Source organism: Sciurus vulgaris (assembly GCF_902686455.1).
Source record: "Sciurus vulgaris genome assembly, chromosome: 12".
Taxonomy (NCBI): Eukaryota; Metazoa; Chordata; class Mammalia; order Rodentia; family Sciuridae; genus Sciurus; species Sciurus vulgaris.
Genome location: NC_136473.1, coordinates 62,555,126 through 62,583,103, shown reverse-complemented (window position 1 = coordinate 62,583,103; position 27,978 = coordinate 62,555,126). Strand labels below are relative to the sequence as shown.

At 37.6% G+C, this 27,978-nt stretch overlaps 1 protein-coding gene and 1 pseudogene across 28 annotated transcripts in view; both read left to right on the top strand.

Annotated features, from left to right (window-relative positions):
- The first annotated feature begins 8,873 nt into the window (after positions 1 to 8,873).
- Positions 8,874 to 12,645, top strand: LOC306641614 (dihydrolipoyllysine-residue acetyltransferase component of pyruvate dehydrogenase complex, mitochondrial-like; annotated as a pseudogene). The gene has a single exon. The product of its transcript is annotated as a dihydrolipoyllysine-residue acetyltransferase component of pyruvate dehydrogenase complex, mitochondrial-like (transcript).
- Positions 12,646 to 21,057: 8,412 nt separating this feature from the next.
- The window catches only part of MIA3 (MIA SH3 domain ER export factor 3), a 79,894-nt gene continuing 72,973 nt past the window's right edge, over positions 21,058 to 27,978 (top strand). For 13 of the 27 annotated variants that reach the window (XR_013758213.1, XR_013758214.1, XR_013758216.1 and 10 more), the window contains exons 1-3: positions 21,060 to 21,234; positions 24,314 to 24,447; positions 27,365 to 27,451. Coding sequence is in view for 21 of the 27 variants with exons in the window: in XM_079106766.1 (XP_078962892.1) it covers positions 21,102 to 21,234; positions 24,314 to 24,447; positions 27,365 to 27,451 (354 nt within the window). In the remaining 6 variants the exon portion in view is untranslated. Of the gene's footprint in view, positions 21,235 to 24,313; positions 24,448 to 27,364; positions 27,452 to 27,978 lie in introns of all 27 variants that reach the window. The other 14 variants (XR_013758215.1, XM_079106765.1, XM_079106781.1 and 11 more) reach the window with 3 other exon arrangements.

Here is a 27,978-nt window from a genome sequence, read left to right as displayed (position 1 = left end):
TTAAAAGAATAAATATACATATACATATTATATATACATATACATATATATATATATTGCCTTTTATATCTACCTACATTTTACTATTTCCAGTACTTTTCATTCCTTCCTGTTTGTGGTGGATTGTCTTTAAAAATATCTACCCCAAATTCTTTACATTCCTGCATATGCATGTTGCTTCTTTCATTAAGAAGTAAAATCCAGGACTGGGGTTGTGGCTCAGTGGTAGAGTGCTTGCCTAGCATGTGTGAGTCACTGGGTTTGATCCTCAATACAATAAATAAATAAATAAATAAATAAATAAAATAAAGTTCCATCCACCACTAAAACAACTTTTTTAGAAAAAGAAGTAAAATCTATTTTCCCACTCCCTGAACCTGGGCTGGTCTTTTATCTTGTTTTAAGAAACAAAATATGGTGAAAGGGATGCCACACCATTCCTAGACCTAGGCCTGAGAAGGTATACATCTTTCACTTTTATCCTTTAGGAACCCAGCCAACAAATAATAATTTTAAAATGACTATATGACTAAAAGCATTTGGAGAGATAAGTCTGTCCCAACTAGCTAAACTAGCAGACATGTAAATGAAGCTATTTTGCCAGTTCTAGCTTTGGCTAAACCCCTTGCTGAAGGAAACTACATGAGCAACTCCAGCTAGTAATAAATAACCTAGAGCAGAGGCCCATCAAGTTATGTCCAGCCGAATCATAGGATAGGGAGAAATAACAAATGATTATTATTTTAAACCATTAAGTTTATTACATAGTAAACTAAAACACATAATCCATCTGTTTCTACCTTTTATCCTGAAGAGGTGGGTTATCTCCTCCTATCTTGAAGAGTTTCTTTTAGCATTATTTGTAGTAGAGATCTGTTGATATTGAATTTTCTTACTTTTTATTTATATGAAAATGTCTGTTCTGCTTTCAGTTTTGAAGAATATTTATCCTGGATTAGCATTTTTTGTCTTCCAGCATGTTAAGCCTTTCCACTAACTTTTATTCCTCTCATTTCTGATAAGAAACTATCATTTCAATCATTTTTACCAATGCATAAGACACCACTTTTTTCTAATTGCCTTCAAGACCATTTTACTCCCAATTGATTATTTGCAGTTTGACTATGATACATCTAGGTGTGATTTTCTTTGTAATTAATTTTAGTATTCACTGAGTTTCCTAAATCTTTTAACTTCTTTGTTAACTTGTGATAATTTCAGGAATTATTGCCTCAAATACTTTTTTCTGTATAATTTATACCTCTATTCTTCTAGAAGTCTAATAATATGTATGCTAGATCGCTTTATATTGATAATAACTAAGTCTCCATTTTTTTCTGTCTGATTTTTAGACCAGATAACTTCTATTGTTCTATCTCCAAGTTAACTTTTTTGGATTTTTTTGCAACATACTATGTGGTGATAAACTTGTTTCATGAATTTTTCATTTCAAACACTATACTTTTTATTTCTTTTAAAAGAAAACATTCATTTATATAGTGACACCACATATTTTTATTCATTATGATTGTGCTTTCTTTTAAGTCCTTGAAACAGTTATAAAAGCTATTTAAATTTTTTTCGGCTACTCCTAACATCTGGGTCATCTCACAGACCTTTTTTTTATATGTGATGTTTCCTCTTATGGTTCTCATTTTTCAATCTCTTTGCAACCTGATAAAATTTAATTGTATTCTGAACACTTATAGATGATACATCATAGGAAGTCTAGATTATGTTGTCTTTCTCTAAATATTCTGTTTCATATATCATGCAGTCTAATTACTGGTGAATTGTTTTGGTCATGTCAACTTTGGTATGATTCTTTTTTTTTTTTTCCTATTTTCATCAATGCCTTATAGTTGTACATAATGGTGGGATTTGTTATTACATTTCTGTACATGCACACAATACAATGATATAACTTAGCCAATATGATTCTCCCAGCATTTCTCCTTCCCTCCTTTCCTCCATTCCCTGGTCCCTTTCCTCTATTCTACTGATCTTCCTTTGATTTACATAAGATTCCCCACACCCCACACCTTTTTTTCCTTCTTCTTCTCTGGCTTTCATATATGTTTTTAGCATGAGTCAATTTTGGTTTCAAACTTAGTTCTACCATTTTTCATTTACTCATTTGTGTATGATTCTTTTTCCTAAGGCTTATTTCTGAACGCTCAGTTAAGTATCTAACATATTAGTCAAGTTGCAATCTGACTGTGTTGGAAACCAAATTTCTTCCAGCATTGCACATTTAGCATCATTCTTCAGTATCCTTTACAGCAAGCAAACTCTGCTAAGCCTTGAAGAGTCTCATCTGGTACATTCCTAACAAAAGTGAATTCCCTCCAGGTTTTTAGTATTTCTCTCTCTCTCTCTCTCTCTCACACACACACACACACACACACACACACACACTCACATTGCACACCATACATAGCTCAGGCATTCTTGTCCACAAAATTCCAACCACTTTGATGATCTTGAACTTTGATAATTTCCTCTTCAATTCAGCATGACCACCATCTTACTTGAGCTTCACCTCCCTGATTATGGAGTTCACCTGTGTGTTTTGTGCTCCAGGCCTGCAGTCTGAAAAATTTTAAGTAGTTTTTCTAGTTTTATAACCTTTCATGTTATGAAAACAAATCCAGTTACAATTGCTCTATAATGGTTCCAAGTAAAAGTACTAACTTCCTTATATCCTTGCCTGTCAATAGAGGTAGAGACACTCAGGTGAATTTACATAGAAACTGTAACATCTCACATATTCAACAACAATTTCATTGCCCCCAGAACCCAAAATTAACTGAAAGAGTAAATCCCAAAATGGATATCTGAAAAATAAACTGGTCAAAATTTGCAAGGCAATCAGACTTAAATAGTAATATATTTTCCCATAAATAGTCATATATTTTTAGCATTAGCTTAAAAACATGAATCTACAATAACTAGAAAAGCATAAGTCAATGACTAGAGTCATAAGTTTCTATTACAATCCAATAGGCAGTCTCTTATGATGCTTTAATGTTAGATGATAGTTATGAAATTATTATAAACCAATAATGAACATAATCTATTTGCAGATGAAAATATTTTTCCCTGTGTGATTATCTACAGTTGAAATTTAGATCCACCTCAAAATGCCCTGGAAAGGAAATTTCTTAAACCTCATCAAAATGAACTTTTTTTTTTCCACATTTGACATGGGACAGTGCCATGTCACATCTCCTATATGGAAGAGATATTTGTCTTGGCAACTAACAGATCATTGATCTCATTTCATATAGCCAATTCTAGCCGTAAGAAATGTTTATGCATTTATTCTGCTGGCTTTAATCTGTGATCTAATCAGGGATCAACAAACTTTTCCTGTAAAGAGACCGATAATAAACATTTTAGACTTTGCAGGCCAGCCTTTGTTGTTACTCAAGTGCCAGTGTAGCACAAAAGCAACCTAGACTGTGTGTAAACAAATAAGCATGCCTGTGTTCTAATAAAACTTGTTTACAAAAGCAGGTGTTATCTTTGGACAGTGTGCACCTATCGTTGCAACTACTCAGAAAGCTAAGGAAGTATTGGACACAGTAACGTGCACCAAGAGTTGCAACTACTCGGAAAGCTAAGGATCACTTGAGCCCAGGAGTTCAGGCCGGCCTGGGCAATATAGTGAGACCCCCATCTCTTTTTAAAAAAAAAAATAATAAAAGAAAGAAGGGAAGAGGAAGGGGAAGGGGAAGGGGAGAAAGGGAATGAGAGAAGAATAAAAAAAAGTGTCAGGCTATATTTGTCCTGTCCTGTAGACCATGATTTGTTGACCACTGTTCTATAGTATCAATTAATGTTTATGCTCACAATAGAGGTCTGGCTAGGCTGTATATGTACATACATATATACATAAATTTTTTTTTCCAGTTGTTCCTCATTTTTCGTTTTCTTGTATTTTTTTCCATTTTCTTTTGTGGGTACATTATAGTTGTACATAATGACAGTTTTGATTGTTACATATTCACACATACACAATATAACAATACAATTTGGCCAATATCATTCCCCAGTATTTTCCCTTCTCCCTTCACTCTGGACCCTCTCCCTGGTCCCTTTCCTATACTCTATTGATCTTCTTTTGCTTTTCATCTTTCTTTTCTTTTTTCCTCTCCAGTGTCCACATCTGAGAGAACACATATGACCCTAGACCTCCTGAGTTCGACTTATTTTGTATAGCATAATGTTCTCAAATTCCATCCATTTTCCAGTAAATGACATAATTCATTTTTCTTTATGGATGAATAAAACATATACACCACATTTTCTTCATTCATTCATTCATCCATTGATGGACACCTAATCTGGTTCCATAGTTTTCCAGTTGTGAATTGTGCTGCTATAAATATGGGTATGCATGTTTTGCTGTAGTATGATGACGTTAATTCTTTAGGATAAATATCTAGGAGTGGTATAGCTAGGTCATATGGTGGTTCCATGCCTAGTCTTTTGAGGAACCTCCATACTGATTTCCTTAGTGGTTGTACTAATTTACAGTCCCATCAACAGGATTGTTGAAGGATTGAAGAAGTGTTCCCTCTTCTCCACATTCTCTCTAGCATTTATTATTGTATGTATTATTGATGGCTGCCATTCTGACTACAATGAGATGAAATCTCAGTGTAGTTTTTATTTGCATTTCCCTAATTGCTAATGATGCTGGAACATGTTTTCATATATTTTTTGGCTATTTGTATTTCTTCTTTTGAGAAGTGTCTGTTTAATTCTTTTGCCCATTTATTAATTGGGTTATTTGAGGTTTTGGTGTTTTTTTGAGTTTCTCATATAGTCTGGTTATTAATCCTGTCAGAGAGTAGCTATCAAGTATTTTCTTGCATTCTATAGGTTCTTTCTTCCCATTCCTTATTGTTACCTTTATTGTGTGTGCAGAAGCTTTTAATTTGATGCCATACCATTTGTTAACTTTTAGTATTATTTTCTGAGCTTCCAACTGAGAAAGTCATTGCTATATGCTAGAGTGTTGAACCTACATTTTCTTCTAGGATTTGCATCGTTTCTCATCTAATCCCTGGGCTTTTGATCCATTTCAAGTTAGTGCAGGGTGAGAGATAAGGATCTAGTCTCATTTGCCTACATATGGATAACCAGTTTCTCCAGCACTGTTTTTTAAAAAAGTCTGTCTTTTCTCCGATATGTTTTTGGCACTTTTGTGAAGGATCAGGTGACCGCGACTGTGTTGGGTTTTTTTCTGTGTCTTCTATTCTTTACCATTGGTCTGTTTTTATGCCTGTACCATGCAGTGGTTATTTCAATAGGTTTGTAGTATAAATTGAAATCAGGTGTTGTTATGATGCCTCCAGTTTGATTTTTTGACTTAGAATTGCTTTGGTTATTCTGAATATTTTATTCTTCCAAATGGATTTTAGGACTACTTTTTTTTATTTCTAGAAAAATGACATGGGTATTTTGATAGGAATTGCATCAAATCTGTACATTGCTCATAAAAAATAATTTGTAATCATACACAATCATATAAGTGGTGAATTTTGTGTCCAAAATGAGAGCTACTAAAAAATAATTACTGGACTAGTTTGGTGACCTGTAGTCCTAACTACTCAGAAGACTGAGCCAGGATGATTGCTTGAGTTCAGAAGATCAGGCTAGAGATCAGGCTAGGCAACATAGCAAGACCCCCATCTTAAAAATAATAATTATTACTGATGTCAAAACATGTCTCAGTCATTATGATAGTCACTAACTGCATTGTTTTTCTTGAAAACTCTAACATGCAATTAGTGAATGTCAGTGTTAGAACTAATTCTGCTGTTCTATAGAGGAGAAAGCTGATTTTAATGGAATAAGTGAAATCAGCTATCATGAACTGATGTGTTTATTTAATTACAATTATCATCTTGATGACTCTACATTCTAAGTCTCAACCTATATTCTCCTAGGTGCTAATTTTAAAAACATAAGGTTTTATTAAAAATAAAAAAACCCTCCACATCCATTTCAATAATTCAAATTATATCACAGTTTGACTACTATCACAAAGAAAAATCAATGTAACTCATTCAGATTTAAATTTAAGATTTTACAGTGCAAAAGAGGGAATAAGTCTTGGAAAAAGGAAGTAGGAAAATATAAGAACCCTCTTGGAGATGAGAAAAAATAAATTTAAAAATGTGATATATTCTGTAAGGTAGTGTTAGCTAAAAGTGGAAAAAAATAAAAGTAAAAAATCTTTGAAGCAAAGTCACTTATGTTTACAAGGGCCTTTGAAATTCTTTGAGGTTTTAGTGCTTTTGGTTTTTTAAATCTTGATTTGGGGTTGGTGATATTGGGGATTGAACCTAGGGTGCTTAAACACTGAACCACATTACCAGCCCTTTTATATATTTTTTATTTTAAGACAGGGTCTTGCTAAGTTACTTAGGGCCTTGCTAAAGTACTGAGGATGACTTTGAACTCATGATTCTCCTGTCTCAGCCTCCATAGCCACTAGGATTACAGGTGTGCACTATGGAGCCTAGCATTAAATATTGGTTTTATCTTTTCTTTTTAGCTGATAAGAGAAACTGCAAAATATAAAATACTAACTACAAAATGTAGAATGCTTACAACCAAAGGTGCTTTGTTAAGTGATCAAACTTTAACAAAAGTTTCAAGCAATGCCTCTCAAACAGTACCATTCTTATCAAGAGAAGTTTGGAAATGCCTGCGGGCATTTTGTTGTTGTTTCACCATGACTAAGGAAACTACTAACAATTTTTGGCCAGGGCCAGGGATATTATATAACCTGCAGCTAGTAGGAACAGTCCAAACCAAAGTACCAATAGAGTTCTATCAAGAACAGTTATGAGGCACTGGGTTTGATCCTCACCACCACATAAAAATAAATGAATAAAATAAAGGTATTGTGTCTATCTACAACTAAAAAAAGAAAAAGAAACAGGTGCAAAGAAGACCTGACATGGTCTCTTAACTGCAAGGAAAACACAGTTGCAGTTAAGTAAGAGACCAGGGCAGATTATTTGTTTGCACCAATAAATCTGCCTAAAAAGAAAAGGGATTTTATACAGTCGAATTGTTTTATTATCCATTTAAATATAATTCTTGACTTCTTTTTGAAAGCACCCAGAAACCACTCTGGACGCAGCAACTCACACAAGAGACTTTAATTAGCAGACAAACAGTGTCTGCCCTTGAGGGCGAGAGAGTGAGAGAGAGAATGAGTGCGGGAGAGTGAGTGAAAGTGAGAGAGGGGGGAAAAAAGAGCAAATAGCAGGGGAATTACCCTTAAATAGTGAAAGCCCTGGGGCTGATTAGACCAATGACTGACAAGAAAATGAACAATCTAACAATCTGTGTGGGGAGGGGGCAGAATCAGGGGAGAAATAGCTACAGCCTTGTTCCTTACACTTTTTGTTTGTCGAGAAGTAAATATATTTAAGATAACAATGGAAAATAATAAAAGAATGACAAGTGTAGGCGCCTAATGATGATTTACAGCTTACATGTTTTGATTACAGACTTTCGATTCATCTGAAAGGACAATGAAATCCTCAGATATTTCAACAGAAATAGTATCTAACTGAAAAAAAAGAAAAAAAAAAAAAAGAGGGATGTGTTCCAGGCGCATCGGGCCTGGAATGATTGAGATACCCTCAATCATTCTTTCCCACTTCTGCATAAGTTCCAAAAGAGGTTGGATTATTTAAAAATATCTTAAAATCTAAAACATACTTTTAAGCTTGGCTTTTCTTTAAAGTAAAAAGCAAATATATGGTATGGCCTAGTGTTAATCCTCAATCCCTACTTTCTTTAATATTCTTAGTTGTAGATGGACACAATATCTTTATTGATTTGCTTATTTTCATGTGGTGCTGAGGATTGAACCCAGTGCCTCACACACACAAGGCAAGTGCTCTACCACTGAACTATAACCACAGCCCTCAATCCCCACCTTCTTGTGCTGTGTCTGTCTTTAAATGTGCCTAGTTTGAACTGAGATGTGCTGTGAGTGTAAAACACATATCAGATTTCAAAGACTCATGAAGAATGTAAAATATCAGTAAAGTTTTTATTTTGATTACAAGTTAAAATGACATTTTGGATGTATTGAATAAAGTAAAGCATTATTAAAATATTACTTTTTAAAGTGACTTCTAGAAAATTTAATTCACATGTGTAGCTAGTATTACATTTCTATTGGTGGTTCCAAGGAATTGGTGAGAAATAAGAGAAAGATCATGTTTATTCTCTATTTCATCATTTGGGTTTGACGTCATTCACTGATCCTCTTGCATATTCCACACCATTTCCCATTTCATGTGATTTTGGATAGGAATGAGTTTTCATGCTAATTGCAGAGAACTTACCTTTCCCATGTACATTTGTTCAGTGTCCCCTCTTTCATAAGAGTGTTTATGGTCCTGTTTCTAATTTTATATTGCATGTATCAATTGAAATGCTGGATATTCAGGAGTGTTTGCTTTGCTTCAATGTATGTTCTGTTAGACTGTTTGTTATCCTGAAGAACATATTTTCTCCTTCTCTATTCGCCCTGTTCTCCTCCAGAAAGTGCTTGTGATCTTCCAGGCATACCTTGGGTGGATGTTGTTGGCCTTGCTTTCTTTCAGTGAGAAGAGTTCCCAGAGTAGGCACTATATAAAAACGTCTTCTTGGTGACGAAAGCATTGATTGTCAAGATTTTTGTTGCTTTGTCAATTGTCTATGTTGGCTGTAACAGTCCAGGATTTTGCAGTTTAATTACTTAAACCACATAAATGAGCAATCTTCTATATATTCACTTCTTAAAAAGTGAACTGTAAGTAGGCTTTGGGGCTTGGGGACTCAGTGGCACTATGTGGCGCGTCTGTGCGCGACGGCCTGGAATGCAGCCCAGAGGACGGGACTCGGGGCTCAATGGATGACCTCGCGGGAGGGACCTGCACATCTGTGTGTGAGCCTGCGGTCTGGTCCAGCTCTGGCTCGTTGCAGTAGCACAACCACAAGGTATGGCGGGTTCGCGCACTGGGCGGCTGGAGCCCCAACTCTGGCGCCACTCCGCGGAACCGCTTACTGCTACAACTTTTGGGATAGTCTAGCCACCGCTGTTAATTCTCCTCCAGCATCGGAAGGTTCCATTACCTTCTCTTTCCCCCACAATGCAGGCAGGCACAATAGCCTGTTGGGAGAAAAAAGAAGGAGAAAAAAAATCAATGAGGGTGATCTAATTGCAGAAGTTGAAACCGATAAAGCCACTGTTGGATTTGAGAGCATGGAGGAGTGTTACATAGCAAAGATCCTTGTTGCTAAAGGTACTAGAGATGTTCCTGTTGGAGCCATTTTCTGTATCACAGTTGGAAAGCCTGAAGATATTGAGGCCTTTAAAAATTATACATTGGATTCCTCAGCGGCTCCTTCCCCACAAGCAGCCCCAGCACCAACTCCAGCTGCTGCTACTGCTGCTGCATCTCCATCCACACCTGCTCAGGCAGCTCATATCCCACTCATATGCAGGTACTTCTTCCTGCCCTTTCTCCCACCATGACAATGGGCACAGTTCAGAGGTGGGAAAAAAGAGTGGGTGAGAAGCTAAGTGAAGGAGACTTATTGGCAGAAATAATGACAGACCAAGGCTACTACTATAGGTTTTGAAGAACAGGAAGAAGGTTATGGCAAAAATCCTAATTCCTGAAGACACAACAGATGTTCCTTTAGGAACCCCACTTTGTATCATTGTATAAAAAGAGGCAGATATAGCAGCATTTGCTGACTATAGGCCAACTGAAGTAGCTGATTTAAAACCACAAACACCACCACCCCTGGTGGCCACTGTTGCTCCAACTCCTCCACCTTTAGCTCCTACACCCTCAGCCACCTCTCCAGCTGCTCCTGCTGGACCAAAGGGAAGGGTGTTTGTTAGCCCTCTCGCAAAGAAGTTGGCAACAGAGAAAGGGATTGATCCTACACATGTAAAAGGGACGGGACCAGATGGCAGAATTATCAAGGACATTGACTCTTTTGTGCCTACTAAAGCCGCTCCTGCCCCAGCAGCTGCTGTGCCTCCCCTGAGTCCAGGAGTGGCACCCATTCCTACAGGTGTCTTCACAGATATCCCAGTCAGCACCATTCGTCGAGTTATTGCACAGCAGTTAATGCAATCGAAGCAAACCATACCTCACTATTACCTATCTATTGATGTAAATATGGGAGAAGTTTTGTTGGTACGGAAAGAACTGAATAAGATGTTAGAAGGAAGAAGCAAAATTTTTGTTAATGACTTCATCATAAAAGCATCTGCTCTGGCTTGTTTAAAAGTTCCTGAAACAAATTCTTCTTGGATGGACACAGTTATAAGACAAAACCATGTTGTCAATGTCAGTGTTGCCGTCAGCACTCCTGCAGGACTCATCACACCTACTGTGTTTAATGCACATATAAAAGGACTGGAAACCATTGCTAATGATGTTGTTTCTTTAGCAGCTAAAGCAGAGAGGGTAAACTACAACCACAAGAATTCCAGGGTGGCACTTTTACAATCTCCAATTTAGGAATGTTTGGAATTAAGAATTTCTCTGCTATTATTAACCCACCTCAGGCACGTATTTTGGCAATTGGTACTTCAGAGGATAAGCTGGTTCCAGCAGATAATGAAAAAGGATTTGATGTGGCTAGTATGAGGTCTGTTACACTCAGTTGTGATCGTCAAGTTGTGGATGGAGCAGTTGGAGCCCAGTGGCTTGCTGAGTTCAAAAGTACCTTGAGAAACCTATCACCATGCTGTTATAATTAACCCAAGAATTTCTATATTCTCCCAGGTCACACTGGTTCATTCTTATCAAGATATTTATGTTATTAAACAGGTGGTTGTTTTAAAGTTAACCAGTTATTTTTGAGTCAGTCTAGATAAGTTATTTGTAATGGGCATTACTGAGTTTTTTAAAATGCCAGTTATATGCAAATATTGTATACATTTGGTAATTAAACACTAGATTGTAAGCTGTGTATTCTAGTCATGGGACATGTTGCCTAGTCTGATGATAAGTATTTCCATTAGGAGATATAAAATAGGCAGAAATGTGGTTCCCTAGAGAGAGGTACATAAAGGTAACCTGGGTAAAACCTTAAAGTTTTAAATTTGATTAAAATTGCTTAGATGTGAGGGAAAGAGAAGTCAGGAAAATTCTTTCAGGAGAAAGGTTTGAACTGAATCAAGCTTTATTTTGGAATTTAACTCTGGTTTGAATTTTCTGTTACATGAACTTGATTTTGGTTTATCATTCATGGAAGGGGTATAGAACTTCAGGGAAAATAACTAAAACTGTAAAAGTCCACTTTTTTTTTTTAACACCTCTTCACCCAGTTGTTCTTTTCTATGAATCTCTAAATGAAATGATTTTTTGCCCTCTTAATGATAAAAATACGAACCAGTTTCTTAGTATAAATGAGAATTTATGTGGGTATTTATTTAAACAAGTTAATTGTGTAATTCCAAAAGTAGAATTCTGTAGTTACTTCCAAATAATCTTTTATTTAGAATGTGCTTATAGAACATGCTTATGGAATTTAATAGACATTAAGAAGTTGTGGAGGTAGAACTTTCTAAGATTGAGAGTTGATTACAAATGAATTTAGTTGCCAGAATTTACTCAAATAACTGGAAAACTATGAAATAACTATGGAATATATATGGAGTAAGTGTACATATGTAAAATATGGTAACTAAAGTTGGATATATGCCAAACTCCATTTATCATCAAGTCCTGTCTGAAAAGAAAAGGGATACACTGATGAATTGTTTAGAATGCTAAAAAATGATGCCCAAGCCAGGCATGATGCCACCCTTGTTGTCCCAGCTACTCAGGAGGCTGGAGGATCTTTTGAGCCCAGAAGTTTGGGGCCAACATGGGCAATGTACTGAGACCCTGTCTCAAAAAACAAATAAAAATGATGTCCAAAACGAAATGGTAATTTTTGTTTACATAAAGTAAAAAAGAGTTAAATATATATTAAAAAGTTTTTTCTACCCTCAAAAAAAAAAGTGAACTGTAAAGTTTTAATTGTGACACCATTTTGTATATATGAGAGATATCTGAGACTCAGAAAATTTAATGATTTGCCTACAGTCACACAATTAGACTTCTGACTCCTACTACAATCCTTTTGGCTGCATTTCCTGCTTCTGCTATTGTTCTGGTAAGGAAGTGATTGATACCTGAAAACTAAATGAATAAAGCCAAACTGTGCACTGTGGAAATTGAGTTGTACAGGCCACATGTCCCCAATATCTGCATTTATTTCAATGCACCAAATATTTGACTTCCATGAAAAGAGTGCCAAGGTAAATTAGGCAGAACTGGAAACAGGAACTTATATACATGCCATATATTAGTGGCAATTTCATATGTTTGAGTTTCTTTGTACATTTGAAAGTGGAATAATATTTGTCTGGGCTGGACAAACAGTAGATGCTGGCAGAAGACCTTGCCTTGTATATGACTCACTCCCATTAGAACAGTACACTTCAACATCACTTTTTAATTGTAGGGAGGGCCCTAACCTTACTGATCATGCCCAGTTCAAACCTCCATCCTCCCTGGCTTTTAGGATAGGATACTTGCTTAAATTCCACTTCAGTTAAATGATCCCTTTACTTAAAATCTAATAGCTTTCTGCATTTTTATTTTATTGTCTAAATCCTCATGCTCGATTTTCAAGGGGTTTCATAATTTGACCCACAATAAGCACACAAATTTGTCATCCTTTATAGAATCCTTTCACTCTAGCAAAATGAGGAGGCCTTACTGTCCTTTAAACATACTTCTTTCTACTGAGTCTTTTTTTTTTTTTTTTTTTTTTTTTTTTTTGTGGTTGTAGATGGACAGCATGCCTTTATTTCATTTGTTCATTGCTACGTAGTGCTAAGGATTGAACCCAGTGTCTCACGCATGCTCGGCAAGTGCTCTGCCACTGAGCTACAGCCCTAGCCCATCTACTGAGCCTCTCCATATCCTGTTTAATTTACTTGTCCTTTCCTCTCTTTAGAATCTGAACCGTATGTACTTATAAAGGTCCAGCTCCAATTGCACCACCCATTTCTTCCTTTTAACTCTTTAATGTTTACAATTTGTACCAAAATGCATTTTAGCACTTATTTTGTGGCAGGATAGGGCCCTCACTACCCTCTCCCTATACTTACTCTTACTAAGGAGGAAACTGGTGTTAACAAGAAAGACCTGTTTATCTTTTAGGAGTTCCTACTCCAAAGATTATAATGAGAATCAATAGTCACCTCCACCCTTGGAGATAGATCCAAGATTGGGGTCCTTGGGCACAGGTGTAAAGGCTGACCCATCTCCTAGACCTCCTAGACACAGAATATGATACTGGTATATGCACACACACACACACACACAAACACACACAAGACAAAATTCAGGAAAGAGGGAAGGAAGGAAAGGAAGGAAGGGAGGGAGGGAGGGAGGAAAGGAAGGAGACCTAGTGAAACCCAGTGGGAGATGATACTGTGCTGGCCAACCTGACAGAGAAAGGAATTTGTGTTGTCGTTTTCCAACTTACCATATTGTGGTCAAGCATAGTGTTTTTATTTATTTATTTATTTTTACTAAGACCTTTACTAGGATTCACCTGGTTTATAACTTTCTACCTTTAAATACAGCTAAATCTGTTGGGAGGTGGTGGCAGAAACCTGTAATCCCAGATATTCAGGAGACTGTGGCTGGAGGATCGAAAGTTTGAGGTTAGTCTGGGGAATTGAGCAAGACCCTGTTTCAAAATAAAAACTAAGCCGGTGCTGTGGCACACACCTGTAATCCCAGCAACTCAGGAGGCTAAGACAGGAGGATTGTGAGTTCAAAGCCAGCCTCAACAATTCAGCAAGGCCCTAAGCAATTCAGTGAGACCCTGTCTCTAAATAAAATACAAAAAAGAGCTGGGGATATATGTGGCTCAGTGGTTGAATGTTCCTGAGTTCAAGCCCCAGTACCAAAAATAAATAAATAAAAATTTTAAAAAATAAAAATAAGAAGGGCTAGGGCTATACCCTAGTGGTCAAGCACCCCTGGATTTTTTATACTAGGAAGTAAAAAAAAAAAAAAAAAAAAAGGAATTTTTCAGTGCATATTACTTTTTGTCTGGTTTATTTCATTCAGAATCTCCCTGTTCTTTCTATTATCAGTTGTTCTTTATTTTTTAAAAACTTTTACTTGTTTTCATTAACTTTTTTTGTTATTTTCATTAACTTTTTTTGACAGCGATAACATTTTTTTAAATAATTCTTTTCAGACATGTATACAGGGTAATAATGTCTATGTCACAATCTACCATTTGTTCTTTATTTTTGCTAACTTTCTAAAATTTATTAACTATTTGCCTGTTGATATACATCTGGGATTTTAGTTTGACTATTACAAATGAAACCACTATGAACATTTGTGTACAAGTCTCAGTATGGATGTATACTTTTATTTCTCTGGAGTAAATATCTTAGAGTGGTAAGATTGGGTTTGTTTGGTAGATGCATTTTAATTTTTAAAGCAACTGCCAAATTGTTTCCCAGCAGTTTGTGCCATTGTTTGTACTACGTCTTACAGCCAGCAGTTCTATGAGAGATATCATAGAGTCTTCACCATTGTGAACATTTCTTATGTTCAGTCTTAAATTTTAGTCATCCTATTGTATGTGTAACAATATTGTAGTTTTGATTTGCATTTCACTAATGACAGATTATGTTGGGTATTCTTTCCTGTGCACATTTGCATATTTCTATTTACTTTGGTCATTTTTCTTATAAATTAGTTGCAAGAATTATTCTAGATATCATTCCCTTGTGAGATATATGATTTGCAAAGACTTTCTCCTAGTCGGCTTACCTTTCCATTTTCATAACAATGAATATAGAAGAGCCAAAGTTTTTAAGTGTGATTTATTGATTTTTTTTTCTGAGAGAGGGGAGAGAGAGAGAGAGAGAGAGAGAGAAAGAGAAAGGGAGAGAGAGAGTGTGTTTTAAAAGTCTCTGCCAAACCTAAGGTCACAAACAGCTTTCTCTGTTTTCTTTCATAAGTTGTATAGATTTAGCTGCTACATTTAGGTCTATAGTCTATTCCTACCAGCAGTGTGTGAGGGCTCACCTTGCTCCACATCTTTGCCAACACTTATTATTAATCTTTTTTTATTATAACCATCCTAATAGATGTGAAGTAGTATCTCACTGAAATTGTACATTTCCCTAATGGCTAATGATGCTGAGTGGCTAATAATGGCTAATAATCCTTTCATCTGCTTATTGGATTTGTATATTTTCTTTGGAGAAATGTCTATTCGAATCCTTTGCCCATTTGTCTTTTTATATAGAACAATAAGAATTGCTTATATATTCTACTTAGTTGTATTCTAGTTACATGAATTGTAAATATTTTCTTTTATGATTGTGTTTTCACCTTCTTCAATGGTAGCCTTTGAAAGTTTTAAATTTGATGAAGTTCACTTGATTTTTTTCTTTTGGTGCTTAGGCTTCTGGTGTCATATTCAAGAAATCTTTGCCTACTCCAAGATTTACCTATGTTTTCTTCCATTTAGTTTTGGTTCTTATATTTAGATATGTTGTCCATTCTGAGTTCTTACATTTACCTTTGTGGAACATTTTGAGTTAATTTGTATATGGGGTCGGGTTTAACAATTCTTTTGCTTTAAAGACTACATAATTTTGAAATATATTCTCATATATATTGGTATGCAATTCTCGGGTGTCAGTGCTTTTTCTTTAAGGACTTTAAAAATGTTGATCTACTGTTTTCTGGCTTGCATGGTTCTTGAATGAACTCTATCATTTTACTTTTACTCCTTTGTACGTAATGGTATCTGTTTTCTCTAGGTGCTCTTCAGATTTTTTTCTTAGCCCATTTTGATGTACATTTGTGTCATCATCATTTTTCTTGTTCATTGAGCTTTTGAATCTATGAGTGCTCATCAACTTTGGAACACCTTAATTTTTTACTTCTTCGAATGTGTATTTCTCACCTCTTTTAGGAACTACCATAGCAAATTTACTGAACTGGTTGAAGCTGTGAGTACTGATGTTCTATTCATTTCAGTCTCTTTCTCTGTGTTTCATTTTGGAGAGTTTTTGTCACTACATCTTCCATTCGTTGACATTGACTTCTGCAATGTCAATCTGCCTTTAATCTCATTCACTGTAATTTTCACCTCAGTCATTGTTTTCTTTATTTGAGCTTGAATTAGATCATTTTTAAAAAATATTTTTAGATGTTGATAGACCTTTATTTTATTCCTTTATTTTTATGTGGTGCTGAGAATTTAACCCAGTGCCTCACACATACTAGGCAAGGGCTTTACCACTGAGCCACAAACCCAGTCCGAATTAGATCATTTTTATATCTTCTTTTTCCTCCTTTTCATGTTTATGCTTTTCTATAGCATCTTGAACATATGGTATACAACTGTATTAATGTCCTTGTGTAATAATAACTCTTTCACAGTGTCATTCATGATAGTTTTCATTGATTTTCTTTTCATTATGGGCTCTATTTTCCTACCTCTTTGTGGGCCTCATACATTTTAGTTGAATTCTACATATTGTGAATTTACCTTGTTCAATTTTGGATATTTTGTATTCTTTTAAATATTCTTGAGCTGTGTTATGGCTTTGTTCTGGAATGCAGTAAACAATCTTGGAAACATTTTTATCTTTTCAAGATTCTGTTAGGCAGGCGGTACCTTTAATCTTGGGCTAATTTTTCCCTTTTACTGAATATGTTACTTGATGTCCTGTTTATTACAGATTATTCCATTCCAGCTGGTGATTACAAAAATTGTTCTCCACGCCAACAATCACCACCGCCCTCCATCCTGTTCCTCTCTGATGGTTCTTTCTCTGGCCTTAGGCTTCTGGTAGTTTGTCACATACCTGTGTCTATTGTTACTTAGCCACAGACTTCAGGGGAACCTTCCATAGATGTCTGAGGATAGCTCCTGCACACTCTTTTTCTCTACAGTTCTCTCTTCTCTCTTTATGCTGCTCTGTGAATTCTAGCTGCCTTGGTCTTTCCAGACTTTAAAATCCATCTCTTCGACTCAAGAGATTTCCTATTTGAGTTTCCCTTCCCTGACTGTAGCCTGAAAAACTCTCTCTAGGGAGTAAATTGGGATAATCCTAGCACTCATTTCACATGTTTGACTTTATCTTAGGGGTCACTGTCTAATGCTGCTTATTGTCCAATATCTGAAAACTGTTCTCATTTGTATTTTGTCCACTCCCCCCTCCCAATGTTTCATGTGAAAGGGTAAATCCGTTATCCTTTTAGGAGAGATGCAGTCCTCAATAAATGTTTTATGCTATTCTCTGGCACATCACTCACAGTAGAAGTTCTTCCTGATAACTGCAGTGTTAGGCCTTCTGAATGCTCCTAGGCAAGTGCCTTGGCAAGTTTGCAATGATACATGTTATTATGCTTCTGATTATTTGTTTCAGATATATTTTTCTTGTCTCATTCAGATTGCAATTACCCTGAGATCCTTCATATCTTAGACTTCTATGTCCCCTCCACCCAAACTGGACACATTTACCTTTAACAATTACTCAAACCAGACCCAGTAAGAATTCCCTTTGAGGTGTTAACAAATAATGCACTTGAAATTAGAGTTTATGTTCAACATCAGTGCCACATATTTGAATGCTGTGAGTAAAAGCTAATGCTGGCTGATTCATCCACTAATAGTATATATGCCAATAGAAAGTACTACTGCTACCCTCCTGGTTGTGACCAGTTGAGAAATCTTCTTCTCATTATCCATCAATCTAATTAATATCTCTTTAAGGCAATAAGTTTAAAAAATAATACTGATAAATCAAAACATTCAAAACTGTAACAGACTAACCAGCTAGTTCTTCAGCAACTGGGAGCACTGACCATGCCTATGAAAGTATATCTGACTATGAGTCAAAGTAAATATCAGTAAAATAATATTCAATTAGATCATTTTGCTATATTGATTTTTTCCCACTGATGAATTATCATTAATTCTATTCTGCATGGAAATAAGAAAAAATTAACACAACTTAAAATCTGCCCAAATATTCCAGTAGTAGCATGTAAGAAAAAAAAAAAGTACAGTGAGATCTCATTAACTCTCTCTACAACAAATATGTCCTTGTTCAACAACAAATATATTCAATGGTACATTCTGGGAGTTGAGGATGCATGCTACTGAGTGGTGGACATTAAATACCCTGTTTTTATGCCATATTTCCTCTCAGTAACATTTTAGTTGGGGGCTCCGTTTAGGTTAATAGTGCAGTATATTTATAATATGAAAAGAACCACGGGTTCATCCAACAAATCATTTGAGTCCCTCATAAATTCCAGATGTTTTCCTAGGCACTGATGTAACAGTAGTGAACAAAACAGCAAATTCACTGCTCCTTGTGGAGATTGTGTTTGAGGTTGAATCGGGGCAGTCAAGTAGTTAAACAAATGTAAGGCAAGTGGCAAAAGCTCTAAAGAGAAAGAAAGCAGGGTGATGGACTTAATAGTCATGGCAAGGGGCTCTATTTTATGTAGGGTGGCCAGGGAAGGCCTCCATCATAAGATATGCCACTGTCACAGAGACATGGTAAAGTAAGGGGATAGTTAGCCAGGCAGACTATTTGAGAAGTTCAGGTTGAGTCAAAGTTGCAACTGTAAATACTCTGAAGCAGGAGTGTGCTTGGTGTATTTAAATGGATCTAACAGAGCAAGGGAAGAATGTTATGAAATGGGGGTAAAAGAATGAGGGGAGTCAGATTAAACAAGGCAGAGCAGTCCATAATAAAGTCATGGCCTTTTACTTGGAACTAGGAACTATAGGAAGGTTTTGAGCAGAGAGACACAATCAAATTTATGTTTAAAAATATTCTACTTGCCATCAGGACAGCAGATATTGAGAAAATGAAGGCAGAACAGGAGAAGGCTCTGGGAATCATTCAGGTGAGTTATGATGTTGGCTTAGCAGATGAAAAGAAGTGGTCAGATTCTGGATGCATTTCAAATTCTTATGCTGAGAGAAAGAAGTCAGGAAAAAAAGAAACACACTGTATAATTCATGTAAAATTCTAGAAAATGGAAAAAAATCTATAATGACCGAAGGATGTTTGGAGACAACTAGAAAAGGAGAGGGGAGGGATTACAAAGAATCATGTAGACTCTTTTGGGGGTGATGGATGTATAAATTATCTTGACTGTGGTGATGGTCTCATGGGTGTATTTATGTCAAAACTTATTGAATTGTACACGTTAAACATGTGCAATTTATTGTAGGTCAACTATATCTCAATAAAGTTATAAAAATAACAACATAAGATTATTTCATGGATTGGACTTGGAATGTGAAAGAAAAGAGGTCAAAGATGGTTTGTAAGTTTTGGGCTTTGAGCACCTGGTTAATAGGAATAAATTGTCATTCTTATTCCTACCTGAGATAGGGGAGACTGAAAAGAGAAGGTTTTGAGAGAAAAAAATGAGTTCAGTTTTCAACACGTTGTTGAAAACTAGATACGCCTAAAATTCTATAACATATGAATACATGGTAGAAAATAAATGAAAAATGAACGAGTACTCAGATAGATAGTGTCTCTCTATGATCCACTGGTTCTCCAGAAAGCACCAGAAGTATACTGGACCAATGGGGACCTCTCATGACCCCTGTTGACAAATGTTTGTGCACATCTCTTTTCCATCTTTTTCTTGATTTAACATTATGAACATAGTGGACCACATTCTTTTCTCTAGGTTTCAAATAATTCAATTAATTTGGGAAACCAATTGATGGGTTCGTTGCTGGAGGTTGATGAATAATAACCTTAGCAGAGACTGCAGTGAGAAACCCCTGGTCACAAATGCAAACAGCTCCTCAAGGATGGGAGCATTGCAGCCTCTCTTCCTTGGGTTGGCTAGCCTGTGATTTTTACCATCTTGAAAACACATATCAACAACTCAGCTGTATTATGATTTAAATCAGATTTTGCTCCTCTCCTCGGGAAGTACGACAATTGCTTATCAGTTGATAGAGTTATGATGAAAAGGGAGGGTGCTCCCTGCGTTTGAATCTTAGCTCCATTACTCACTGGATACGAGAATGCCTCAGTTAACTCAACTCTAAAAAAAGGATTGGAACAGGGCCTACTACTGTAAGGTACTATTGTTATGAAGATTAAATGAACTGATATGTATAAAACCCTTAGAATAATAACTGGGCATAAATAAAGCATTCAATAAACGTTAGCTACTATTGACTAGTTTTCTTCTCTGACATTTATTCTTAATCGTTTTTAGGTCAATTTGTTCCCACTAAATTGTGGACTTTTTCAGACCCGGCCCAGATATCTTGTCTTTTGATTTTCTGTCCTCTCCCACACCATGCTAAGGCTTCGTCCAGTGTTGGGCATGAATGGTAGCACAAAATGAAAGTTCAAAATAGTGGTGTTGAAGAGGATCATGGGATGGGGGGTCTCAAGGAACCTCAGGGAATGTGAACAGAAGGGAGCTTGGAACCAGAGACTAACCGTGGCAAGTTATGAGTGGGATTTGGTAGTTCAGAAAAGGAGGTACTAGATCAGGAATACCCCAGGGTGGTGATGAAGTGGAGTGGGCTGGTTCAGGATGAAACAGAAACCAGACGCCGCGGGAAGCCAGAAAAGACCTGTTGATGTGGCGCAGAGATGGGTGGGCGCAGGGATGGGTGGAATGGAGTCACGCGGAGGGTCGCCAGTGAGGGGACTGGAGCAAAGGCAGGCGATTGGGCGAGGAAGATAGAATCGAGGTTGCCCAGGCAGCGACCAGAGAAGAAGGCCTCGGGAGGAAGGACGGAGCTCCGGGCCTGCTCCGGTAGACCCTGCATACCCCCCGAACCCCCTGCTGACGTGTCGTTAGGGAACAGCTCAAACCTTCCCGGGCGCCGCCCCTCCGCGCCTCGCTTCCCACCCGCCCCCTGCGCTCCGCCCCCGGCACCGCCCGCCAGCGCCCGCCCCGGCCTCCTCCACCGCGTCACCGGCTCCCCGAGGTGACCACAACATGGCTGCGGCGCCGGGGCTGCTCTTCTGGCTGCTAGTGCTCGCGCCGCCTTGGCGAGTGCCGGGCCAACCGGACCCGAACACCGGCCGGCGCTTCTCGGAGCACAAACTCTGCGCAGACGACGAATGCAGCAGTGAGTGCGCGGGCGGCCGGGCCGGCGGCCTGGGATCTCTACGGTGGCTGGCTCCTCGAGGCTTCACAAGGCTCCGAGCCCCCAGCCCCCAGCCACCAGCCCCGCGGGCTGGGCTAAGGGGTCGCAGGCCCAATGGGTGGAGCGCGGGAGTGACAGAGCCCCGGGACCCTGCGTTTGTCCCTCCGGTTTTGCCGGCTCCCGGGCCCTGGTCGTGGGGGGCTGCACCTCCCACTTGTTGCCAGCGTTTTATTTTTTCTGTACTGACTGAGGCGGTGGTTGGTGAGCCCGATTTCACTAGGGATAGCTCTCAGCTTTTCCCTGCCAGGATCCGCCCGGGATCTCGGGGGTGATGGGGTTGCGCACTGTGCGCCCTGGGCTCCCCACGCTTGTAGCCGAGAGCTTTTCTGTCCCCGCCACCCGGACGGTGCAGTATCCGGGCAGATGCACTCCAGGGATCCCAGCGGCAGGTTGACGGTGGGGCTCCTTGGGAAAGGCGCATTGGCTCTGCCCCTTCGCCCTTTTGCTGTACTGGGGTTTGGGTTGGTATTGCCTTTTAACAGGGACCATAGTTTAGGTTTGGGACGAGCCCGGAGTCCAGGCACGCAATGTATACCGAGGTCTCCGCCCCGACTCTGCTTCAATCCTGTCATTTCTGTGCATGGAAGCCTTCCTATATACTAGAGGTAGGGTAGCAAGCGGGCCAAAATCTCGCTTTTGAAAGAGGCCAAGGATCTGCATCGGCCACCTGGAAACTGCAGCCTCTTCTGTGCGCAGGAAGCGGAATTGCTTCCCAGTCCTGAAGTGGAGGTGGGCGGTGGGACGGACATAGCCACTCAGAATCGGATGAAGAGGGTTGTTGCAGTAATGACAATAATAAATACTCCAACAGTTTTATAAGCCAATCCAGCTTCAGCCTCAGTCGCTTGAGTTGTTGGAATCTCTCTATATGTTTGCTGGCCCAGAATAGTTCTTATGGCCCCTTGCTTGGTTTCTTGTAACCTTGTAACTTGCTGACAACGTTGTCCATAAATTTTAAGCAATACATATTTTAAAATATTCATTCTAAAAAGGCCAAGGAGTCCACAGTTGAGCTGTTTATGTCCAAATTGATGTTACCAAAATAAGATTTTATAATTCGGATTGTTTGTTCCACTCCAATAAAAAAAGAGAAAGAAGGTATCTCCAATTTATGTTAAGCAGTTCCTAGAGGTAACCCTAGGGTTGGTGTAAATAAACAGTCTGAAAAGCAGAGCAACTGCCATGATTTTTCCTTTCAATTATGGGTGAACAAATCAGGCTATTATCAATCATTTTGCCTTCCAGCATGGCAAAATGTTTGCTGTTCTTTGCTGTCAAGGGCTATACTATGTGGGTTCCTCAAAACAAGTTACCTGGACAGTCTCATCATTGATGCTTCCTCAGTACTAAGACATGGTGTTGGAAGGGTTTAGGGTTGTACCATAACTTGAGAAATGGCCTGTGTCGAAACAGATGTGACCAAACACAACCAGCAGTAAAGGACCCAGGACAGGCAATAGAAGGACCTGGGTCTGTGTTGTGTTGTAGGAAGTAGTTAGTGAGGTGTGTATGTCAGGTGTCCTTGTGTGACTTCCACATAGGTGCTCTGTAGTGTGCATTATGTTGTCATCTAATGTATTACTGTAAATCCTCCATGACCTTAGGGGAAACAAGAGAAACATTGCCATTTCCAATTCTGATGAGAATTCCTGACTTTAAAGTGTCTCTCACCTTCAGCTTGGCCTCTTAACTCAATTATATCTGAATTAGGAAGCTGAATTATGGAAGCCCTATTTTAGCGTTGAAAAACAAGTTACCCTCTCCAAATCTGTATGTTTGTCCTTCAGACATACATTTTAAAAACATATGTTCCTGTGTATTTTATTGCTAACTGGCTTTTAGAAAAAGTGTCATTTCCATTTCTTCTTTGTGCTTTTTAAATTCATCTATTGTTCATTTCATTTTAAATCAGAAATTTTGTATTTGGTCAACAAAAAGAAAAATGCTGCTTCTACCAGCTTCTGGATTGAGTGTGATTCTAGTCCTGCATTTTAAGCATTACCTTTTCTCATGGTTAAATCTGGCCTTTTCTCATGATTAAACTTGGTCCTTGCCAGATAAGATGCCCACTTTTGATTTTGTTTATTAACAAAAGAGGATATTTTCCCTTTGCTTTGAAATCATTTTCATGTTGGATATAGTCAACAATATTTGCTCAGAGAAAACATCATTTCCTGTTAATTTACCCAGATCTTGAACAGAGACAACTCTGCTGCCAATGAAATTGACAGTGTTTACTGCTGCAGAGTAGCACTTGCAGCCACTTAAAGGTAATGTCTTTTAGTGGTTAGTTCAAGTTAATTGACCCCTTGGGGGTTCCTGGGTATTCTTCCCTCTTCCCTATTGCCTGTATACGTAGCCATGCTTACCTGTTTGTGTCTGCACTTGGGTTTACACGTTGGCAAAATGAAGCTTTTTATGATCATGAAACAAAAAAAAATTGAGGCGTGGAAGGTTAGAGCAGGAACCAAGAATTTCACTGAAACCAGCCATGGTTGGTGGTAGGCACATTGCTTTTTGTTTCCCAGCACAGAGAGAATAGAGAAGGTTCCCTTTCCCTTGTCTAATTGCAGGTTTTATATTTTATATATATATATTTTTTTGTTTTGTTTTGTTTTGTTTTGGTATTGGGATGGAACTCAGGGGTGTTCAACCACTGAACCACATCCCCGGCCCTAGTTTGTATTTTATTTAGAGACAGGGTATCACTGAGTTGCTTAGCACCTCGCTTTTGCTGAGACTGGCTTTGAATTCTCGATCCTCCTGCCTCAGCCTCCCGAGCCGCTGGGATTATAGAGGGAATATTGTAATTTATAGCAATAAAAACTCTAAGGATTTTAGATACTTTAAGCATGTGACTTGAAAGTGATTCCAGTGAGTACTGGAAAAACTTGATTTTTGTTCACAGTGAGATTCTTATATTTCCTGATGAGTCAATATGGACTGTGAAAGTCAAATCCTAATATATATATTTTTTTCTTTTTTCAATGTTTATATACAGTGTTAATGTACCGGGGTGAGGCTCTTGAAGATTTCACAGGCCCAGATTGTCGTTTTGTGAATTTTAAAAAAGGTGACCCTGTATATGTCTACTATAAACTGGCAGAGGCATCACCTGAACTTTGGGCTGGAAGTGTGAGTAAAAGTTTGACATATGTTATTTTCTTACTTTTGATTGAGTTTTTCAGCACTGTAGATTTAAATGACTCTTTTCTTGGGGTCTTTGTAGAGTTAACCTATCCTCTCTGCCAGGCCCTGGGCTCCTAGCAGGCCTCAGGCCTGGCACAGTGCAGAGATTCAGCAGAGCTTTCTGAAACAGAACTGAACTAATTGTGGCTGCTGCTCCTCACATCAAATTCCAGGATGCTCTATACATCATAAAGGCTGAAATGGTGAAAACTTGACAATTCTTAACTTCGTTGCTTCAAAAAGGAAGGATCCGTGGTCATTAGAGTTCATCTTATAAATTAAGTATGAGATAGTATCTCAGGCATGCAGGTTATAAAGTTGATTTTTTTATGTATATTTTCTTTATTATTAATATCTGTAAACAAGTGTTAGCCCTGGGAACAATTACCTAATCATCTGTGTGTTGCCACTCTGTAAAAAAACAGAATGTTATGTTCATTGTGTGCTTTTTTTTTTTTTTTTTTCTCTTTTGCAACTTCTGGGTCATCCATTTATTGCTTTTCCTATATTCTATGCCTGAAGTTCCCCCAGGGGTTCTATTTCCAGCCAGTTGTATGGGTCTTCTGATGAAAGACATGGCATTGTTTATATCATGCTTTGATATTTTAAATGGGGAGATTCACTAGGAGTGACCTGATTGATTAAAATGCCCTTTCCGTTTTAAAAAAGTGTGAAATGTGAATGGTTTACCTGAAATAGTAGCAAGGGTCTTTGATGACCTTAGGATTGTTCCAGTTTAGAGACATGCCCAGATCCAATGGTGAAAGTTCTCACCCTCAATAAAACACCAAACAGCAGAAAATAAGACTTGAGTGATCCCTATGGGGAAAATAGATGTATTTTGTTGGCATTTCTGATTCCTAGGGAGTGATCTTGAAACCTTGAGCGACCAGGTACGCCCCCCCCCACCCCTTATATTGAAACAGAGTCCCAGTTGAATACTCCGAAGAACAATTTATTGTTTCTTTACAAATAGGATGTCTTGGTAATCTTTACTCTTGGGACTGTTTCCATGTACCTATGCTGCATTTTTCATGTAGCAGTTGTCTTTCTCCTCCTCTTTGAGCTTTTGGATAAACGGGCTTGATTTACATTTTCCTCCTGTCACATTGTGGCCTATTATATTCACCCCTAGAGGTCTTGTCATTCTGGGTGGCAGCACTCATCCCACCTTCCTGAGGAGCTCTACTTTCAGCACCTGGCCAGAAGGGATCTTTGCCGAGAGATGAACGTTTGGGTGACACTTTGCACTGCTCCTGTGGCATTCATTTGTCTGCTTGGCCTTCAGTCAGGTTAGCTCCCTATAAAGTGAAAAACTCTGTTAGGAAAGAGTTTATCCATCTTCCTTTTGAATATTTTCTTCTGGGCCGGGGCACTTAAGTACATTTGTTCTGATAGTAGCTTATGCAGAATTTGTTCTCTCGTGGCAGTTTTTTTGCTCCCCACCCCCAAATCAAATCAGCAGCACCTTGGCAGGGATGATGTATGGAAGCAAAATTAGACATAAAAATTATTTCCAGTCATGAGTCTCCATGATTCTGCACCTTTTTTTTTTTTTTGTCAGATCATAAGACATGGGATACCACCCAGTGTATAATTATGGAGCTTTATATAACCTATGGTCTCAATTGACACAGATTAAGCAGAGATAAATGTATTTCCTTTCTCCACACATCTCTGGTTTCTTTTCCTTTTCCAGATTTAACCTTAATAGAATTTTCCTCAGAAGGGAAAAGTGTATTTCCCCTCAGACTCTCTTCTCATTTCATGAATGTTATACTTAGGAAATTAAAAACTCTTTAGTTCTCAAAATGATTCTCCTTTCTATCTTTTAGTTTTCATTCTGCAATCTTGTTTGGTTTCAGACTTTATCTGCCAGTGATGAAACTTTTAATTGCCCTGTCTTATTTAATCTTCATGACAGCATTCTACCACTTATACTGGCTCTCAGATGGTTTCCAGATAGAACAAGACATTCATGAATGGGGATATTTTAGAGTTAGCAATGAGATATCCTTTTTTTTTCTTTTGGTGCATTTGATTTGCCTATCAATCTCCTTTAATTATTGGCAAGACTCTTCTGTTCCCTTTTAGACAGTAGTTAGTACAAGGGTGTCTTTCTCAAGGAGAAATTTATATACCTTCTGTACACTTTATATACACTTAATATAATTTAGCTGTTGGTGCTGAAAATGAATGGGGTTCTTTTCTGCAGAGGATTTATTCTGGGTAAAACTGAAGCTTGATATATAGATGAGTATGTATTACATTGTAATTTTATTTTCTCCCCAGGTACTTGTAAAAGTAGTTTTGGAAAAAGCTAGGATAGCATATACTATCAATACATATTTGCCATTTGCTGTAGTGGTCATGCATTGTAGAGATTTTGTTATCTTTTTACTTATTAATTTTTGTGACTTGTGTATTGGTTAATAAAGACATAAATATTGGTTTATGAGCAATGCTATGAAATGTGCAGGTAAATTCTTACTAGAGGTTATCTGGAATTGCATTTATAACCAGCTTTGATTTACATAGTTTTAATCATATATTATACAATAATCTCCTATGCAGATCTTTTATTTACTTGTGAAGTCTTAACTTTATGTGGTCTGTGTTGATAATTAAACTGAATATAAAAAAGAAAACTTAAGTGGTTTGGGAAACGTTGGTTTAACAATGTTCTGTACTTAATTTTTATTGGAATAATAATCTCAGTGTAATTATTAAAGCAACTTTCTATCTTTCTTGGTTATGCCATCTACCTACCCATTATCTTTGTATTTCCTGCCACTGCTAAGAAATCTCTCATTTATGTTCCTTGTACAGAATTTGTTTGATATTTGTCTCTTTTGCACTATAGGTTGGGCGTATTTTTGGATATTTTCCAAAAGATTTAATCAAGGTAATCCATGAATATACTAAAGAAGAGCTACAAGTTCCAACAGATGTAAGTTATGGATTTCTTTTTTGTTCTCAATTGTAAACTGACTTATAAATTCATCAGTTACATTCAGTTAACTGCTTCTGAAAATCTTATAAAGTATTCAGGGAGGCAATCTAACATTTGTATATCAGATTTTCATTTGAAATCAGACTATCTGTAAAAACAAGAAAAGTTTGAAAGGCATTTAAGGGTGATTGTATCATAATCTGGTAGTTGTTTAATATATTGAAGCAGATATTCTTACAAAAGGCTGTTCACTCATATATAGGGCTTTTCTCTTTTACATGTGAAAAATAAATAATATCTTTGTACTTAGCCATTAAATTTGAGAGGTAAATAATTTCATTTTATAGACAAAAGAAGGTATCCTAATTTGAAAACTACTCATTGAATAATTATTAGACATTTTAAGATTATAGAAGTCAGGTTAAATTCATCAAATTCTAACTAACTTGTATACTGGGCTAGAAATGTATACTTACAAAGGTTTTTTTATTGACTCTAGTCACTTATGGGATTATAGATTTGGA